General features: G+C 35.3%; 2 protein-coding genes across 3 annotated transcripts; one reads left to right on the top strand and one right to left on the bottom strand.

Moving 5' to 3' along the window:
• Positions 1-30: 30 nt before the first annotated feature.
• FRG1 (FSHD region gene 1) lies at positions 31-5,439 on the top strand. Its single transcript, XM_019055815.2, has 6 exons — positions 31-192; positions 1,311-1,384; positions 2,008-2,133; positions 3,064-3,230; positions 4,683-4,885; positions 5,228-5,439. Exons 1-6 carry the CDS (start codon positions 134-136, stop codon positions 5,373-5,375), a joined length of 777 nt encoding a protein of 258 aa, XP_018911360.1. The 5' UTR covers positions 31-133; the 3' UTR covers positions 5,376-5,439.
• Positions 5,440-5,672: 233 nt separating this feature from the next.
• SCCRO4 (DCN1-like protein SCCRO4) lies at positions 5,673-19,511 on the bottom strand. 2 transcript variants are annotated; one of them, XM_019055813.2, is made up of 7 exons: positions 19,251-19,511; positions 16,488-16,628; positions 12,641-12,741; positions 12,012-12,156; positions 11,007-11,115; positions 9,792-9,999; positions 5,673-9,276 (listed from the first exon to the last, which is right to left on the bottom strand). In XM_019055813.2, the coding sequence occupies exons 2-7, from the start codon at positions 16,580-16,582 to the stop codon at positions 9,206-9,208; spliced, it is 729 nt and encodes a 242-aa protein (XP_018911358.1). In that variant the 5' UTR covers positions 16,583-16,628; positions 19,251-19,511; the 3' UTR covers positions 5,673-9,205. The 2 variants fall into 2 exon arrangements, with proteins under 2 accessions (XP_018911358.1, XP_018911359.1); XM_019055814.2 differs by lacking the exons at positions 16,488-16,628; positions 19,251-19,511 and adding an exon at positions 13,655-13,811.
• Positions 19,512-19,925: the final 414 nt, after the last annotated feature.

The following is a 19,925-nucleotide window of genomic DNA, read 5'->3' as shown; positions in this document are numbered from 1 at the left end:
ATGCTCTCATAGAGAGCGCTGCCGGCGTGACGCTGTTTATATTTATATTTCAACAATTGATTATTGATAACGATATTTGTGTAAGAAGCCTCAATTTTTTAACGAAGAAAAAGTTTGCAGTTCATAATACAGTATGTCCGAATACGAAATGGTGAAAAAGTCAAAATTAGTTTTCAAAAATGAGAAGAAGAGGTAAGCTTTTACAATCCATACTTTTGCAATCATCAAGAATTTGAGTTGTAGGAAGTCCTAACCTCTGCAAAGGACTGATAAAGTAATCTTATTAGTCCCTTTCCGGACTAAACAAGTTTTTCAGCGCATTGTCGATTCCGTAGGTACTTCATCCTTTCTTTTCTATTGTCATAAGCCAAATCAAAATTACAATTGCCCCTTATTTTTATCAGCATTCTCATCATTGAAACCTCTGCAAGCATGGTACCGTTAACGTTTAACAGGTTTATGCAATCTCAGACTATGACATATAATTTGTCATCTTGCTTCTTACATTTACTTTTGCAAATGTGATGTTAGACGATCTTCTGTTGCAGTCTAGAAGTGTGTAAACTCAATTGGCGTGGTTCTTTCTAGGGCATTGAATATCGATACGCTACCAAAAATTTACAAATAGGGCTATGTTCAGTCTCACGTATGGATTCTCCTAGAATCAGATTTAACAATCAGTCTGCAGCTGCTCATCATGACCAACTCTGTTATCTGAAAGATAGTGTGCGTATTCAGGGCGTAAGCAGAGATTCCAATGTGGCTTTACTTTTTTCTGAGCTCTTCGAAGCTGGTTCCTCCTCGTAACATCTTAGTCTGCTCTATTTAAGTTTCGTTTGTTCCCTTTAGAAAGGGCTTGGTCTTTGTGTCTATGCACAATCAGTCATCATCAAGGAGTTTTTCTAATACCATAGTGTTGCCATTTGCCATCACACATTGGATTACAAGGCGGACAGTGAGGGCAGCATTGAGAGCCGGAGAAGTAAAATTACAAGAGAGATAATTGGATGAAGAAAATGGATTGGAAAGCTATGGATGTAAAAATTGAAAGTGAAAAGTAAAAACAGGGAATAGAAATAACAAGAGAGAATCCAGCCATATCATAAATGACTACCACTACCAACTTGCAGGGGCACAATTCAACTTGAGCAATGCACGCTAAATATTGATCGTCTATCTTTGAAGAATTAGCTTTATCATTGAGTTCAATATGCTAGACAAGTAATCAGATTTTAGTTGTGCCATTCCTTCTTTTATAGAAGGATTAAGTATTCTTTAATGATGTGCATTATGCATTCCTCTCGTTCCAGAAAGAAGAAGAAGCGGAAACACTCAGAAAAAGAAACTGAAGAAGAAGTTGTTGATACAGACAGACTCGATCATGGTAAGAAATTCTTCATCTGTTGGTTTCCCTTTAAAATGAAAATATTTAAATACAATCAAATGAGAAGATAAAGGGGGAAAAAAGTACCTAAATAATAATTTTCGGGGGGGAAACTATGCAAACCAAAAGTCAACAAATATGGTTCATCAGGCAATTTCAAATACAATCAATACCTCATTATGAAAACCTTTTTAATTGATTTGTTACTTGCATTTCAGAATCAAGTTTTAAGTAGTAAATTCGATCCTTATTTTAATGAAGAAAATTCTGTCTTTTTAAACTTGTACCCAGACATGGTTTAAAAAAGGTATTGCACCAAACTTCAAATTAATAGTACATTTCCAACATCAGTGACTGATGCAACCGTAAAAATCATGGACAAATAAGATCTAATTTGTTCCGGCAAGATTATTGAGGAAAATGATTTTGCTGCGCAAACTCAGTAGAGATCACCTTTTTATGTTTTGTTGGAATTGAGTTTTCAAAATATTATGTATTTTGTTACCTAGGCACTTAAAAATTCCATGTCAGTTCAAAGATTTATGTTTTTTAGCTGGTCTGAAGGCTGAAATGCTTGAAATGGAACCAGGGAGAGTAACAATTCTTCACTTTTTTTTTTCTAGGTGGCTGGGCTGCTGTTGATAATGTCAAAGATATGACCGGTTCAGTAGCCATTGAGTTTGGCAATCAATGTTATGTGGCAGCTCTTGATAATGGATTATTCAATTTAGGGGCTCCTCACAATGAGGGTAAGAGAACTATTTTATCTTTCACTTGTTCTTTCATTTTTCTTTTTTACTTAAGGCGTATTTAGACGGCGCATCAGGCTGCTTCATACGCCGCTCCAAGAGTTTTCCACTGGAGCGAAATCCTGACCACGGAGCACGTTTGGCAAAAAGCTTGTCGACAGAAAGCCCAACAAGCAACTTGACGTGCTATTTGAATGCTCCACAATATTGTTGGTACCACATTAAGTAAACGTTTTTCTGATTTCTTACTTCATCTAACATTCCAAAAATTACAATAAGTTAGAAGAATGAAAGAACTTGTTCACTTTTCATGCATGGCATTTCCAGTAGAATTTAATGAAACTGGAAGGAGGATGGTGAAACCAAAGAAACACTTATCTCAGTTTGCAGCATCTCAGAATTCCTGCCCTCTTTTAGTTTTTCTTTAAATATCTGACACTCATCATCACATGAAACTTTTTGTGGTTCATCCCAATGTTCACATGGAAGTCACTAAATCAGCACTTTTGCGTGCTGTACAGTGTGCAACACTCAATTACCATTTATCCCCTTCCCTTTCAGATATTATCTGGCAAATGACACTGTCTTATCTCTTTCTCCACATCTTGTCACTAAGCTTATATGTCAGTAATACTGGCTGTTAAAATTAAAGATAAAGAAAAAACTGTTAAAATATATGAGTTAGGAAACCTTTTTAGTTAATTTTTCAAGGTTCAATGCCACTCTTCACTTTCCAAAGTTTTTTATCAAGTCATTTCAGTAAATTTTAACAAACATATACATGAATTTTGCATAAAATTTTAGTTTTTCCTATTGTGTATTTAGTAGTTAATTTTGTGTTTAGCACAAATTTGAAAAAAAAAAGTATTGATGCAAATTTTTTTTATTCCTGTTTGCTTCGTCTTATCTTTTCAATTTTGTCAATAACAGGGGAAGGACCCTCACCAGAAGAAGTCTTGACTGGAATTGTAGTGAATGAGAACAAAGTAGCTTTTAAATCTGGGTACGGAAAATACTTGAGTGTTGATATTCACGGGAATGTAACTGCAAGAGCCGATGCTATTGGGGTCCTACAGCAATGGGAGCCTGTTTTCCAGGTATGATTTTAGATGAAAGCTTTTATGACATTTTATTGTTCATAAATACGTTCACTTGAACCTAATTCATCAGACGTTACCATCAACCTGTTGAAGAATCGTAAGGATAGAAACTGGAAGGATAGAAAAGGAGGAACAGAGATGGAAGAACGAAAGAGCTCAAGAGGTGACAAAAGGGTGCTTGCAAAATGGGTCAATTTACGTTCGGGATTTGCCCCCTCCATTCATTAGATAATGCCTCACCCTTTCCCAAAGTTTCAAGCCCCCTAAAAATTTTGAGGAGACGCATTTTGAAATCGGCAAAATCTTTGCAAATGGGCCTGTTGCAAACTTTTGCTCGAGCAAAAATAAGAGTTGTTACACATAGAAAGTGTCTCAAAAATCACAATGAAACAACCATCAACGGTCACGACCATCAGCAAAGTCTTAAATGCACTCCTTACTTCACAATTTTCTTAAGAAATTTGCGTTTTTTCAAGCTTCCTGCTTCAAAAACGATACCACAGCACAGGTGAACTTTTTGTTAGAGAAGTCATTCCATCGAACCCCTGCTCACAAGGATACCACGCAATATTCAACTAAGCCGACGCCAATCCGCCAAAAGACATGTGACGAGAAGATGATTCTAACCAACTGATAACAATTGGCGTCGCGCTGACCTCAACATTGATTCTGTGGAGGATTACATCACAAAAATGTTTAACTCTCACGAGGTTCGGCTGCATACGCATTCTAACCCTGAAGCGCTTCCGCTCTTGGAAAGGGACCAATGCATCCGAAGATTAAAACGTTGCTAACCCCACGAGCTTGGAATTCAGGGGTTTTCAAAATTCTCTTTCTTTCAAATATAAAGCGCCTCCTTGTGCTCCCTGGACGCAATCAGGGGTCCTTGGGATCTTGACTGGGTCAGGTCATCCGTAGTTTTCAATTTAAAGCAAGAAGACATTTTTACTCTGAAGCAAAATTGTCTTAGTTTTCCTCCTCATTACACAGAGGTAGTTTTCTCGTAGTTAAAATGTAAAATAAAATAAGTTTATCTTATAAGTTAAATAAAACTTTTTTAAAGATGTAACTTGCATCTAAAAAAATCATTGTACAAATTGTATTTTCATGTACAAATAAAAAAAGAAAAAATAATAATAATAATAACAATAAAAAAATATGAGAAGCTCCCATGAACATTCACTTGTAAGATTTTGGGCTGGAATCTATGTGAGAAGACCAAAAAATTCTTTTTCTAGCCCTGCTTTTCCCGATATTTGCTCGTACAAATTTCGATTTTAGAACCTCATCAAGCTCGAAGGTTGCAAGGAATATCATAATACTGAAATCATGCAGGCGCCAAATTTTATGGTATTCTGTGCATAGTCCTTTGTCAGTGCTTTAAGAGCCTTTTTACGGCCGATGTTTCATCATGTATAGTCTCTGACTGTTTGATACTTTGGTCAACAGGATGGGAAACTTGCCATTCAAGGCAACAATGGCTGTTTTATATCAGTCCGACCAGACGATGATGGCATCGTAGCAGTGTCAAAGACTGCTGGACCCTCAGAGATGTTAAAAGTGCGCACGCCAAATTTATTGACTGATGAAAAACCTGTAGAAGTTGCGCCTGAAATGAAAGGAAGTCTCTCTGATATTGAAGTTAATTATGTGTAAGTTTTCAAGTACTCATTTTCTAATTTTGCCCTCTTTAGAGGAAGGGCAAATTGCTACCTTGCGGAGGAAGCAAGTTGTAAATTTAATCAGAATTTCCTTTGGCGCAGTGCCTAATTATAGCATGACCATTATATTAGCTGGTGATAAGAATTATTTTCTACGTACCTCAATTTGTACTAATCTATTGTCTAACAATATAAAAAACAAACTGACAGTTTTATTCTGGAAGAATTTAAGTACTGCATTAAAATTTTCATCTTAATTCACTATTTTATACTTTCAGATTGCATCATTTAATCTTATTGAAATTCATTCTGTATTTTTTCTTTAAATTTTAGGAAAAAGTTCCAAAAATTCCAGGACAAAAAGCTAAAAGTAAACAGTGAGGACAAAAGTGCCTTGAAGAAAGCGCGTGTTGAAGGAACGCTACACGAGACAATGCTTGATAGAAGAAGTAAAATGAAAGCTGATCGATACTGTAAATAATTTTGTGTACAATTATCATTTCTTTCTCAACTCTGTAAATATATTTATCATATTTTTACCAGAATTTTTTTAACTCATTCAAAATTGAAAAAAATTAAGCAAAAGTATGCCAACCTTATGCAAACAGTTCCTTTCAGCATAAAATAGAATTTTTATAGCGTATAAACAGCTTTGGTAGTGAATTCTACTTCTATGAGAGTTTTCATTACTTTGCAGGTGTAGTTAATGAACAACATGAAAAGGATTTCACTAAGAAAAAGTTTATTTAATATTTACAGGAGAAAAAAAAAAAAAAAATTTTACATTTTAACAAAAAACATAAGGACAATGAGTGAAATAAATACCCACCTACCAAAGTAGGACTACAGCAAGATATCTTTAATGATACCTACAATATTATAGGACTTTTACTCCATTAAAACCTGCAATATTGTGACAAATGCTGTTTCATAACCTTTCACATAACTCAGAAACATTGTCAGGAAATATTTATAGAGAATACTGTTGGGATAAGTTAAGTACACCGAGGAGAAAAAAAAATTCTGCTTAGTAATGTTCCTGAAACATAACTTCCGTAAGAACTGAAATTTGTTTAAAATGCACTTAATTGTTATTAAAACGTTATTAAAAACATTTCTAGATATTTCACACTGCGACAGCATTGAAGACAGCACTGTCGAAAATATTCCTCACGTACTCTCATTAAGCTGAGTGCAAGGTGATAAATAAACTCTTGTTATTTTATTGAAAAGTTCTCAGACAATACTGGGAAAATTCTGAGGTACGGGAGTAGAAGTATGTTAATCTTTGGTACTTAACTTCTTTGGAACCCATCTAGAATTTAAAATATTTAATAAGTGAAATTGTTATTGTACTTGTATGTAAGTGATTGATTAAATGAATTATTGCAGTTTCCAAGTGTCATCATCCATTACAATAATATTTTTACAATTTAGCAATATTGATAACAGCCGTGATAGATCAGTTTCGCTGATAATAAAATTATGTTTCAGTGGTCTCAGATTGTACGGTTGTAATTGATATCAAGATCCATCTGAATATTGAGTACCTATTAAATACTTATTATGTCACAAAGAAAATTGTTTTTTTCATTTTGGTGAAACAATTGTGGGATCAAAGCTTTTTTTTTTGAAAAACAATATATTTATTAAAATTCTAATGTTTTCCAATTGAGGCAGGGCAAGTTAAATTTACAAAACATTCTTATGGAACAGGAATCACAGTGGTTCAGGTTCCAAAAACTGAGAATTTGAAAACATTAAAATACTCCAATAAATAATCCTAATGATGATATATGAATATATTCCATGATTAAAAATTGAATGCTAATGTACGAACAAAAAGTTAAAAACCAGTAATACGAGCAGCAGAGACAAGCTGAAAAGTTACTACTTCAATTTCTTTTTCATTTAAATGTTCAGGTAACCTACAATTTAATACAAATATTAGTCTGGATTTCCAGGACTCACTCAGACTTTTAAAAAGACGTATTTTGTTTGCTGAGACAATTGGCAATGAGCAGTTGGGCCAAAATGAATTTTTCTTGTCACCGCACCTCGATGATGATTTTTTGGATTCATCCAGAAGCAGATACTAGAAAATTCGCTGAATTATTTGGCTAGAACTAACAAGGGGAACTTATGGACCTGCCGCCTCCGATTGGGCTGAATTTTTTTTTACAGACTCTATGGACCAATTCTAGAGGTCAATTTGAGCCGTTTTCCCGAATGTGCAATAGGAAGGGCGCAAAAAATCCCCAAAAGTTGCATTTTCGGCGTGTGATTTGGTCGTGCGGCGCGTGGCAACACTGAAGCAGCCTCTTGTACCGCTTTATCGGCCTGAAGGTTTCAGCGGAGTCCGGAGCCCTAGTGCACAGGTACTGGTTCCATGATAGTGATGTCCCGGGTTCGATCCCCGACTTTTTATTTTACGCATGATCACGTAAAATTTAATTTTTAATTCTTCATCCGCATTTATAAATCAAGCAGTTCCGACCACTATCCCCCTCATTTTACGTACATTTTCCCCCGATATTAATTCATATTGACCACCAATAACCGCGTGAAACTTCTATGACATAAATTAATGAATTAAAAAGCAAAGGGCCAAAATAATGTGTATCTTGGCGGCCCCTGCATGCACATGGGTTTGGGGTTGCTCTTCGATTTATTTACACATTACATATTTTTTCAGGAAAACATTAGAAGATAATGTAGTAACAAATAAGGTTTTCTTTTGCTTTTTAATTCATTAATTTATGTCAATGAAGTTTCATGCGGTTATTGGTGGTCAATGTGAATTAATATCGGGGGAAAATGTACATAAAATGAGGGGGATAGTGATCGGAACTGCTTGATTTATAAATGCGGATGAAGAATTAAAAATAAAATTTTACGTGATCATGCCGAAAATAAAGTCGGGGATCGAACCCAGGACATCACTATCATGGAACCAGTACCTGTGCAGTAGGGCTCCGGACTCCGCTGAAACCTTCAGGCCGATAAAGCGGTACAAGAGGCTGCTTCAGTGTTGCCACGCGCCGCACGACCAAATCACACGCTGAAAACGCAACTTTTGGGGATTTTTTACGCCCTTCCTATTGCGCATTCGGGAAAACGGCTCAACTTGACCTCTAGAATTGGTCCATAGAGTCTGTAAAAAAAAATTCAGCCCAATCGGAGGCGGCAGGTCCATAAGTTCCCCTTGTAAGTAGTACCTTGCCTGGATAGAGCTTCTTTGTGCAAGATGAATATTAAGATTTCCCCTTTATCAAAAATCTGCATCCAATAAAAACGCACAACAATGCTTGACAGTTTAATTTATAATAACGTTCTAGAATCGTAAGGAACGTTATTGCAAGACTATTGATCTCATTTCTGTCAAATACTCTTCCATTGGTTCCTGGAAAGAAGTAACACAAGTACCAATTTATCTGAGACAAGTGGCAAATGAAACAGCAACCAAAATACGTCTAAACATGGTAAGTACATACCATGCCAAGGTATACTACAGTTTGTAAGAATTCAAATTTAGAGGGGTACAGACAGTTTTATACACATAACAAAAAATAGATAACAAGAATATCTCTTCAATTACAGTGATGAAGCGATGAAATTCAAGATGCGCAATAAATAGAGTGCTAAGGGGAAAACAAGTGAGGCTGATAAAGATTTCTTGGGATCTTCATGAAGGAAACCGATAAAAGACAGCTAAACTGCATTTTATAAAGATTAATAATGCTTGTAGACATGTTTTATAAAACTTGCTAGCATCTGACAACTAACTTTCTTCAGAATCCTTAGTAATTTTGAGGCAAAGAAAAGCTCAGAAAGAGATTTTGATTATCAAAGACAGTTTTGTAGGTTGCTCAAGCTACTGAAACAGATTTTAACTAAGTTTGATTAGGATTACACTTATACTTTAGGAACTACAATTTATGGCTGAGCTTAGAAACACCGTAAGTGCCATTTGTATCCTTCTAGACATAAGACTTTTCACTAATGCGCCAGAAATTGTAGTTCCTAATTGCAGAATGAAATCTAATTGATCCAATTTTTTTCATTGAAAATATTATGAGCCACGCATGTCATTTTTTTTTTTTTTTTTAATTTTTATTCATTTATTTTTTTATTTTTTTTTTTTTTTTCAATAATTGAGCACTTACTAGCACAGTCTTACCACAAACAACAGGGTGCGATCGATAAAGTAAGCAAGTTGAAAGGGACAAATTTCAATGACAAGCAATGCGGGAAGAGATGCCTTTGATCTGTAAATTGTCTGTTGTTTTTTCCGTTGAAGTGGGTCTTTTTTCAGCTCACGCTTTTATCATTAGATTTAGAAGCTTTTATCCATTCCACAAATTCATCCAATAAGACAGGCCCTGAAACAAAAATATGTAAGCATGTAAACTGTGAAGCACGTTGAAGAGCAATAGTTTCTCATTTGATGATGGTTGCCGCTCATATTGATGGCTTTCGATTTAAAGACGGAGATCAAGGATCTAGCTTAATCTGGACGAGTTTTATTGTTTTTAACTTCAACTGTTGGCTACATGCACATAAATGAATGTGCAAGGGAAACTTTAACTTGAAATAAATCAATGATACCGAAGCGTGAGAATTATATGATAAAAATGAATGATTAAGATGACAAGAAAGTTAATTTAAAGTTGAACTTCTTTATATCGGGCTGCATTTTGTTTGATGATATTACCTTTCTCCCGATGATGGCCTGATGATGATGTGTACGTAACATCGAAATAGCTATCGCCTAGAATCTGATAACAAGTGATCGGGAGAAAGGTAATATCATCAGACAAGAAAGTTTACAAAATTGGGAGATAAAGGAATAAAATTATTCAAAAAACCTTGCGGTATTTTATTGTTCTATACTTACATGCACCATCAACATCATAATTTGAGAGATCGTTGTTGATAGACCTAGAAAACTCTAAAATATTACACCACTGATCTTTGTTGATGACTTTATACTTTGACTGCTCGAGGAAACTATTGAACTGTCCGTGCAGATCCCAGTGTTTGCCTAGTAATAACTGCAACATTGCTTTTGCTGTTTCTATATCCATACTCCGTTGGTCTTTATCCTTTCAACAAACAAACATTGGAAACATATTAGTTTTTGAAGACAATACAGAAAAAAAAATGCAGAATTAGCGTATTTGTCTTCTGAAAATATGCTGAAAAAACTAATCATAGTTTTTCAGTTTGTGTCCTGTGGAGTTCGGAAAATAAACTTCTGGGAGATGTAAACTATTCTCCTGAAACAAGAGAAGAAGAAGATGATATGCTCTAAATTCTGCTTATCGATGAAAAGCTATTGGTTGGAGAATGCCACTCATTGCTGGTTCTCAAAAAATGACCCTTCTGAAAAGGGTTTAGTTATGCATGGATATACTGTACATATCCTTGGCCTGTGATCTCATGAAAGCTCTATGTAAACTTCAGAAAGCCTTACTAGAGTTTAAAAACTATCTATGAATTGATACTCATGATATTATGAGGTATCAAACTGTAAGTTTTCATGATGAAGAGAGCAGAGCTGTGCAAATAACGAATTTTGAAAATGCCGCAAATCTTGAAGCCATCAATTATTTGCAGAAATGAATACAAATAATTTAAAACTGGGTGAATATTCATGAATGAACAGCACATGAATGTACAAGTACTGGGAATAAAACAGTCCATAGTAAAAGGGACATTAAACCACCTACATGGAGAAAAAAGTTGCTGAAGTAGCATCCTGGATGTTAAAAATCTGAGCAACTCCTCTTAAATGTTGTTATGGACACTTCGGCTGTTAGAGCGACATCCTAGCTGCGTTGAATTAACAACTGTGGCGTTCATGTCGACATCCAGGATTTTACTTCAGCATCTTTTTTTTTTTTTGTATACTCCAAGTTTTTAGCGCAGCAATTTTTGTACAGTTCCATTGAGAAATTAAAAACTGAGAAACATGTACCCGCGGTTTTACTATCAACATGTATTAAGTATTCTTAGGTTTTTTATGAGGAGGACTAAGTTCTGGCTAGACTTAGCTTAAGAAGCATGCAGATTTGGAAAGGAACCAATTTACTGATTTTCATCAACTTACTCTTGCAAAGTCATATGCGTATCGATATATACTTTTGAATGTTGGGAAGTGATTTAGAAGTGATTTCAGATACTCAAGCTTGCTTTGCAGTTTGCTAATTGAATCACACCTGCAAAAATTGAACAAAAATAGTTGATCAAGAAAAGGGATTACTTGATGAATGACGTACATCATAAAACAGGTTATGGATGCAGAACAGCTTCATTTTTTCTTCTGAGAGAGGAGCATGCTTTGACAAAACAAGAGGATGCAGTTATTAGCACTCGAATCTTTGGCCTCCAGCATACTGATTATTGAAATTGATGGACAAAGGGGTAGACTAAAATGACAAAGGGAAAATAGAGTGATCCTATTGATTGAAACAGGAGGTTTTAGAGACTAAAGGGGAAAATGATGGAATAACTATAGGGTCCCTTAGAGATTGCAGTTAGCAAGTCTATTACTTACCTCCTTTGTCAATTCCAACCACCTGCTTCCACCATCAGGATCACTTCATTACCAGTTTGTCTTCTTCCTATATCCTTTTGTCAATCGATTTCAATAATTAGCCCGCACGCGAGAGATTTTGATTTAAAGAAATGGAGTTGTTAATTGTAGTAGGGATCTGCGCTTGAACTATCTACTTCAATGAAAAATTTTGGGAGCAATATAATGATGCCACTAATTTTCTTTAAAATCTTTGGAACTCAACATTTTCTTTTCTTTTTTGTAAATTTGATGCATAAATACATGGTTTGATCGAAAATATTACTGTATGCAACATAATTAATGAAGACTATTAAACCATTTTCAAGATCTGAAAACTTGTGAGAAGTTTAAACCGAGTCACTTCCTTCCGACAGATTTTAATATCGGATAGGCCTAGTAAGAGAAAGGCCTTGAGAATGACACAAATTTTCTAGATCATGCTTGTGAATGAGTATTTTCTGAATTACATTCAGCAATTTTTTCTGCAACTATCACATTCCATTACATAACATGCTATGTTAAGAATAGTTAACTTACTGTAACTCCGTTAAGCCTCTAAGCCATTCCTCCTGAGTAAAAAATCCCATCTGTTTGGCATTCATTTTCCATGCAAGTACCAGCATTACAACATTTTCTGGTTCAACTCCTATGTCTTCGCAGAATTTTTCCATTCCTTCTGGGCCTAAATCAACAACAATGGGAAGTACTCAAGTAATTCACATCCAAAATTTCAGTCATCAAAATTAAAATTTCAGTCATCAAAATTAATCAATATAATTATACTCTTGAAACAAACTTGAAAAGAAGAAAAAAGACAGGGGATGATATAAAAATTTAATTGGGAAATTTATGAAATAATCCTAAAAATAAATTTTGAAGGAATATCAATTTCTTTTTGTCTTTTTTGCTTTTTATTCATAAAGTTTGAGGTACTTTCTGAATTATTTCACCGTATTTCCTGAAAAACTTGTTAATAGTTTCACTTGGTCCACCACAGTGTGGAATAACCCAGAAATTTTAAGAAAAGCATCATAAACCCCATAAATTATCAATTGATCCATCAACCCTTGCGCCATTCTCAGAAGTATTATTTATGTACCTTGGACAACTTTCACATTTTCTCAATCAAACAGGCATATAATCATTAAAAATTGCTGACAACTCACCGAGAAGTTCTGGATCATCAGCTGACGTGTATTCTGCAAACCACGTCAAACAGTGCTTGGGGCTAAAAGCATTGTCCTCAGCTTTGGAATGTCGCCTAGCACTGTAACAAAAGAAAAAAAAAAAAATTAAAAACAGAGGCTGGAGGATTATTGTAGAGAAAGTCATAACTACTTCAGATCTCCTCCTTAAAAACATTTACTTTTAGTTTATCCTAAAAGAAAAAAATAACTTGAGCTTAAAAAAATGAGTCAGCGATTGGAAATAGTCTCCTCCTTAGGTTTAAGAAAAATGACTATTTCTGAGGCAGAAAAATATCGCTAAAGGTGACTGTCCGAGGGAAACAGGGCTATGGCGCATTGAGACGAATTTCAAGAGTAAATCAGGAGTGCTATTTATACAAGCCAAGGCCAGTGAATCAAACTGAGCTTAACACAGAGAACATTTTATGATATCCTAAGGAATAAGATCCGAGCTTTCTACTTCATTTTTGGATTTTTAAAGGACAAAGAGTTGCATTTTAATCCAAACACGTTGAGGTTGTCACACATAAGAGAAGAGGATTTTAAGCAGCTTGTGTTCAAAACTATATTCATTGAGCTGCAAACTTAAAACCGTCAAAACTCCAGACATTGTTGGGTGAATTTTGTGCTAGAATGTTGGTAAACCATCCCTCTTTCAATTTAAAGGTTATTAGTATAAAAGTTCCCTTCTTCAAAAACAGTAATAAAATTATTTTAACTCTTCCTAGCACATGAAGAGACACCTTCCTGCCTGTTGTTTCTATACTTCCTTGTTTAATAATAATTTGTTTCACACCTAATCAGTCAACTGCAAAATTACAGAAATGAACTTAGAAGACCCAGCAAAAAAGGATGCAAGAACAAAAATATGCTGATTCAGAACGTGAAAAAATAATGATAATCAATAATAATAAAGTGAACATTCATTTGGCTTGGAGTGTCAAAACTATTAGGGGGAGATGATAAGCGATTCATTAAATCCCAGGACATTACCTTAGATCACCCATAAATAGGGATGAAAACTCTGGAAGAAGTGTATCACAGGTTTTCTAAACAAAAACAAACTGCTTGTAATGTTTGCCACAGCCTATGAGATACTTAAAAATAGCTGTTTGATTCGGGTGCCAAGAACTCCTCCCTTCCTCTCCTCTTCACTTCTCTGCCCACTCCCACTCAAACTAGGCTCTGTCTTAATCACTTGAAAATGTGCGAGATTATAGAATTATTTATCTTCTTTCCATGTTCATAGATTTGAGAAAAAACTGAGATAAAGAAATTACTAGTTCCGAGTTTTTACGATATTATTGAACAGTAGCTGTTCAAGAAGTGATTACCTAAGAACCTCACTAGAAAACTTATGCTATTATCAATTTGTTTTCCCACAGTCCATTACCTTTATTGTACACTACCTATTAGTTTATTCTGAATTATTCATATGGTATTTTTTAGTTTACAGTGGTTATATTTAAAAGTCTATCCTAACTTATTTCTTGTCTTTCCATGGGCGGATGAAATTTGTCTTTCAGTGATACTGTTCCTCATTCATCCTTTGTTCATACAATTTTCCCTGTGTTGTGAAGTAATAAAATTTAGTATTGTAATAATTAAAACAGCTAACACTATAAAACTTTTGCCTGCTATTACAATTAGGCACTGAAATTCCTGTGTTTCAAGCCCCCCGCCCCCCCCCCCGTATTTTTCTATTTTTCATAGTTTTTCTTTGTAGCTGAAATTCACCATATTTTTAATGATCCCTCACTGCTTAGAGTCTTGTTTCATGAGAGTGACAGAAAGCCAGGAAAGGTCGACTTATACAATTTTAATTACTCAAGAGGTATGTTTTTTTTCTTTTTGGACTATTACAAAAAAAAAAAAAAAAAAAAAAAAAAAAAAAAAAAATATTTAGATATTGATAATTGAATGAAAAAATAATGATGATTGAGAAGTAAATTCACAAATAAAAAGATAAATTCCTATCTACAAGTGGACTAAATGAAACAAGGCTTTGAAGCCAACTCTAATCTTGTGTTAAAAGTAAGGATTAATGGAGTTAGTGAGCGTTGGAGCTTATTCCCTCTTAAAAAGATTCGAAGTAAGATCTTTCAATAGCATTCTGTCAGTTCTCTGAGACTTTTTTAGGGTTCTTCAACCGATGAATACCTTTACTGAAGATTTCCTTAAAATGTCTTTTCTTTTTCATGGTTTTACCTAGTGACATATTTGACTTGCTTCCATTATTTTCCAGGCATCTATAGGGTATAGAATATCTCTAGATGAACCCCATACTTTCCAATTCTTGAATTAGGTATGACTGGGGTTTTTTTTACTGCTACAGAGTGGCCTTCTGAGTAAGGCCCTCAAAAAGTTGAGCTGCAGAGTAATACAGAGACGCCATTTTTAAGGGGATCACAGCCTGAGTTGCTGAGTTGTAATAGAAAGTTGTGAAGTTTCACTTGAAAATTTATCGATTTCCACAAAAACGGTTGTAAACTTTATTGAAAAATTTTGGAGGAGTTTTTTTCCCTTGTTATTTAACAAAGATTCCCGAGGTAATTTTGATCATTGCAAAACAAGTACCTGATAATGAGTAATGGATTAAGTCTGAAAAAACTTCATGCTGCAAATTTTGAAAAGTCTCGACAAAATATCATAAATGGAGATTTGAACAGAGAAGACTTGGGTATCTCAAAGGATGTGTTTCAAGCACTCTCATCATTATTGCCAGGTAAAGCTGAAAAATCAGCACTTTTCTCCAATGTAAAGTTACGTATAATTACAGAAATTTGGAGCCCTGAACATGCCTGATTATTATAATATGTTTTTCACTTTTTCTTGAAAGTGTAAACTTGACATCATTATGACTTTACTAGTTTGATGTTTTTTTGGGTGTTCCTGTCCAAGTGTTTGTAAAAGACCTTCTCAGCAGAAGAATCAACATATAAAAGGTTGGATTTTTTAGCACTTGTGTATCTTTTCCTGTGGATGCTGTGAGTAAGCTGCTGGAAACATGAGCCTTTTGTTACTTTCTCTTTTGAAATGTTCAAGGAAGCCAAACATGTGATATACCTAGGAAAACAATTAGTAAATTTTTCTGGTGCAGGAATCGAACATACATATCCTGGAGAGCCATTTTAGTTACGTTAAGGCAAACATTTCATTTCAAGTCTCCTTAAATCACCAGATGGGGGATCTCAAGGACCACAAAAATTCTGTGGATTCAAGGCTTCTTGAGATAATGAGAAATACATTCATTAAGGAATTGATGGATCAATTCATTAAGTGAAAGGACAACTAAGAGTGAAACCTTTCTTCGTCAAAACTTTCAACTTGCTTTCTTTGATATTTTACTTCCTTGAAATTTATTAGAAAATGAATTGTGAAATGCTGAAACTTTTGACTCGTACTTGCTGAAGTCTTCACACCACAAATTCTTGTTTTCTTCATACATTTTTTTTGCTTTTTTTCTAGCTAACAGAAATTTTATCTGTTTGATGGTTTCAAAAACCTCCTTCATCTGCTCTTTTTCCTCATACATGCCTCTGCTGAAATTCTGAATTAACAAAATTCAGTGTTCCTCAGCTAAAAATGAAAAGGTTTTTCACAGAAGGCACTTACTGAAATTGTTACATAGCAACTAAGTAAGCAGGCAAGTTCATAGAAAAAAGTATACTGGAAATGCTGTACCACAAACTGCATCTTAATGCTTATAAAATTAAAAATACGAAACAATGGCTATTCATATACGCCCAGGACAAATTGTCGAATCAAGCATTTTGCTAAATGCCAAAGCAGAAAGTCAAATGGAGACCTACTAAGTTTTCACTACCTGACTGAAGATGTATTGCGGAGTCTCTTGGCAAAGTGTCTTCCATCTTCCTCGGGCGTCATTTCAGCAATAGAGCGGCGTTTGCTTCGGGGCATGACACCACCCTCAATCCTTCAAGCTTTGATCAATAAAGATGAGACCCTGAAAACAGCAGAAAAATTACTTAAATTCCTTTTGAATGATATAGCATTATCTAGACTTGGAGAAATGAGAAAAATTAATTCAATCGACTTGCAAAAGCATTAAAAAACGGAGCTCTGTTGAAACTCAGTCTTTACTTTGATGCTGGGCCATTCATTCATTACTTACCTGAAAAATTGCAAAAAAATCAAAAAAATATTAACTTCGAGGTGATTCAAATATGAAAGATAAAAACTGTCCTCTTTAAGAGCGATTACAGTTAAAAGACTTTCATACCTTAAATTTTGAATTTTCACAAGCCTAATTATCGTTTTTTTTAAATCAAACTGTCCAGAATTAATAAGTATAATCGATGCCCAAAATACAAAACCATGTACCTCTGTTTGCAATGTTGTGGACTTCCTACTGCACTTAATTTTTCTTTGGAAAACTAGCTGACATAATTCCTTGAACATTTCCTTGATTTTTAATCTATGTTGGTAGAATATTTTGTATGAATTTCAAGCTATAAAAATGGCTCGTTACTCTTCGAAAACATAAAATAAGAGGGGAAATTTTAAAACATAGCAGAGGAGATACACGGTTTGGCCCTTTGGTTATCACAATGCAGTTGCATTGATAATTAGGGCCGGTTTGTCTTAATAGTGTCACATGAAATGGCAGGCAGTAAAGCTTCTGCTGCTGACTGATAAAGTAATTTGACAGGCATACTAGTTGAGAATATCAGCTACACAACAGGCGTGGGTTCTACACAGAACCTAACCTACATGGAAAGGAACAGCACAAATGAGGACTTACATGTAACAATGGCGGTCGCTGACATGTGCTATTTTTAGGGAAAACGCTTTTTTCGAATTCTGGAGTCTTCAAAAATGCCTGTGCAAAGTTTAAGACTTCCAGCGCAATTTTTCGGTGAGATATGAATTGATAATCATGTTATTTGTAAAAACAGTGGATATGAGCATCCACTGTTCTCCCCGGGCGGCGCGGCAGGACACCGTGTGATTCATACACACTTGCAATAACTGCTCGCGCACCGGTTATGGGGCTGCGGCTGACGCTCAAATGATACGTATAGGGACCGCCTCGCCACAATTGTTGATTGTTTTCTAATTTGATAATTTGTTCCTTATTGTTGTTGTAGAAGTTACAAACAATTTAATTTTTTGTTCAATTTAATCAAATGACTCATCACTGACTGACTTTTGGTTCATTTCAATCGTTTCGCCAGCCTTACCCTTGCTGAAGACTTTGTTTCATGCATAATAAAATGTTTTCAGTAAAAATAGCGGAATCATTTTTTTCAAATTGCTGTTCATTACTCCTTCAATTTTTTACTTCCATTAATCATAAAATGCGTATCTTTTACAGGAAGAGTTGCTCTTCATAAAAATCTTTGTAAGAATATTTTCAGTTCTCCGGGCGGCAAAGTACAAAGATTCGAAAACTTCAAACGCGATTTTCTCACAATGTGAAAACTTGACATCCACTATTGTTGCATATAAGTCCTCATATATACTGAACTGTTCCGGAAATTTGACACTCAAGTTATTGGGTAAAGTTTGCAAAGGATTCATATTCTAAACTTTTGCCCTTAGATGTCAACATATGATATCTCAGGGTTTCCTTTAGAGTTGACGACCTTTTGGTGCTTTGAGCTGGGCGTTACCCTAAATGAATACTGATCGTTGAGTAAGAGCTCACTTTGCTGGTGCCATATAGATATGTGACTATTAAATGAGAAGTGTGGGTGGCCATGTTGACAACTTGTGTTAAGGTGTGAAAAATCAATAAGATGACGAGTGCGATTACATGAAATGGAGAACCACAACAAATGGAGGGTCTACTTTGGTAAGAAAGAGTGCGACGAGGGCATAAGTAGCCCAACCATGGCAGAATTCTGTATCTCATAGAATTTCATGATAAGTAAGAGGGGGACATTCCTAAGTTAGTAGAGACCATGGTCGTGTCCGCTGTGGGTGCAGTTCAATTGCAATGTTGTAGAGGCTAGGACAACTTTGTTTTCACGCTGTTGGAGTGAAAAAACAACTGCTATTTCCGTTCTTGCAGTTACTGGCATTACAATGATGAAGACAGTAGACCTCCTGTAGCACTGTACAAGTATGTATGAACTTAGTTGATATGGACTCCAGTGTAACTCACAGCCATCGCCCTGTATTCTGATATGGTGAAAACGTAGAAAAATCCTTTCCATGAGGGCGCACTCAGAGGTATGATTGGGAATCCTATAAATGTCAGGATTTAGAGAGAAAAAATCAGGGTATACACTGCAGAACTGAAAAGTTGCTCCTCTCATTAAAAGAGTTCGCTCGACTCACTTGTTGGTTACCTAAGCTAAGTTGAAATTTGGAACAACCATGAGATTCTTTCATCAGTTGTATGATTCAGTTTATAGTTGGAATTGAATGTAAATAAGAGATAAGGAAAGAGGTGTTCATGCAGCTAATGAAATGAAAGCACTTTCCATTTGGACGGATGAAATTACATCGGTACGTCCACCCTCTGAGGAAGGCGAGAGCAAAATGATTTGAAAGCTACGGCTACGGGATGTACCGTACCAATTTTAAAACGGAGCAAACTTCCAAAATTCTATTGACTCACCTAAGAAAGAGAGGTTTCCGAATGTAAAATGAGAAAGGGCTGAGTTTAGGCTTCGTTTGATTGCTACAGTTATGATGAAATACGGGAGCCAAGACGGAAAGATCACAGCCTGAATATCAGTTTTTCGTATTACTCTTCGAATCGATAAACATCTAATAATCAGAAAAACATTCAAAGAGACGGTAAAATCAGGGGAAATTTCTTCACGAGAGTTCAACGAGGACGAAGTTTGATTTGGACGATTTCTATGGGGAAGGGAAGGGATGGAACTGGAAGTGGAAGTGGGGAGCGATCGAATCGTTTGGATCGCATTCGATTCGATACATCAAACAGGTGAGATTGTATCGATATCAATTGGTTCGACATTCGAACATAGCCTCTAAAGTCAATTGAATAATGTAAAGGAAAGGGTATTTTGTGGTAGATTAATGATTCTTATGAACGAAATTTGGCCATAAAAATTCAGAATGTCAGGGATTTTCTCAATATCAGCTCAACCTATACATATCAAGTTTTGTTTGAGGTTATATTCTATTGTCTTGAACCAAACGATACATCGAACTACTATCGAATACAATCTATAACCAACCAACAACGCAAGTAGTTTGGAAATGTAAAAGGGAGGGAAAGAAGGGGTCGGAAATTGTGACGTAGTGCTGGGACTGTAGGTATGGT

Source organism: Bemisia tabaci, chromosome 2, assembly GCF_918797505.1.
Source record: "Bemisia tabaci chromosome 2, PGI_BMITA_v3".
Taxonomy (NCBI): domain Eukaryota; kingdom Metazoa; phylum Arthropoda; class Insecta; order Hemiptera; family Aleyrodidae; genus Bemisia; species Bemisia tabaci.
Note: the sequence above shows the minus strand (reverse complement) of the source record. Positions and strands in the feature narration are given on the sequence as shown.

Bases quoted from the DNA above. Each gene is read 5' to 3' on its own strand.
- FRG1 (XM_019055815.2), top strand. From the start codon at position 134: ATGTCCGAATACGAAATGGTGAAAAAGTCAAAATTAGTTTTCAAAAAT. The intron at 1,385-2,007 runs GTAAGAAATTCT...TTTTTTTTCTAG, and splicing joins TACAGACAGACTCGATCATG to GTGGCTGGGCTGCTGTTGAT. The intron at 3,231-4,682 runs GTATGATTTTAG...TTTGGTCAACAG, and splicing joins AATGGGAGCCTGTTTTCCAG to GATGGGAAACTTGCCATTCA.
- SCCRO4 (XM_019055813.2), bottom strand. From the start codon at position 16,582: ATGCCCCGAAGCAAACGCCGCTCTATTGCTGAAATGACGCCCGAGGAA. The intron at 12,742-16,487 runs GTAGTGAAAACT...CTTTTGTTACAG, and splicing joins CGCAATACATCTTCAGTCAG to TGCTAGGCGACATTCCAAAG. The intron at 10,000-11,006 runs GTAAGTTGATGA...GTTTGTTGAAAG, and splicing joins ACGCATATGACTTTGCAAGA to GATAAAGACCAACGGAGTAT.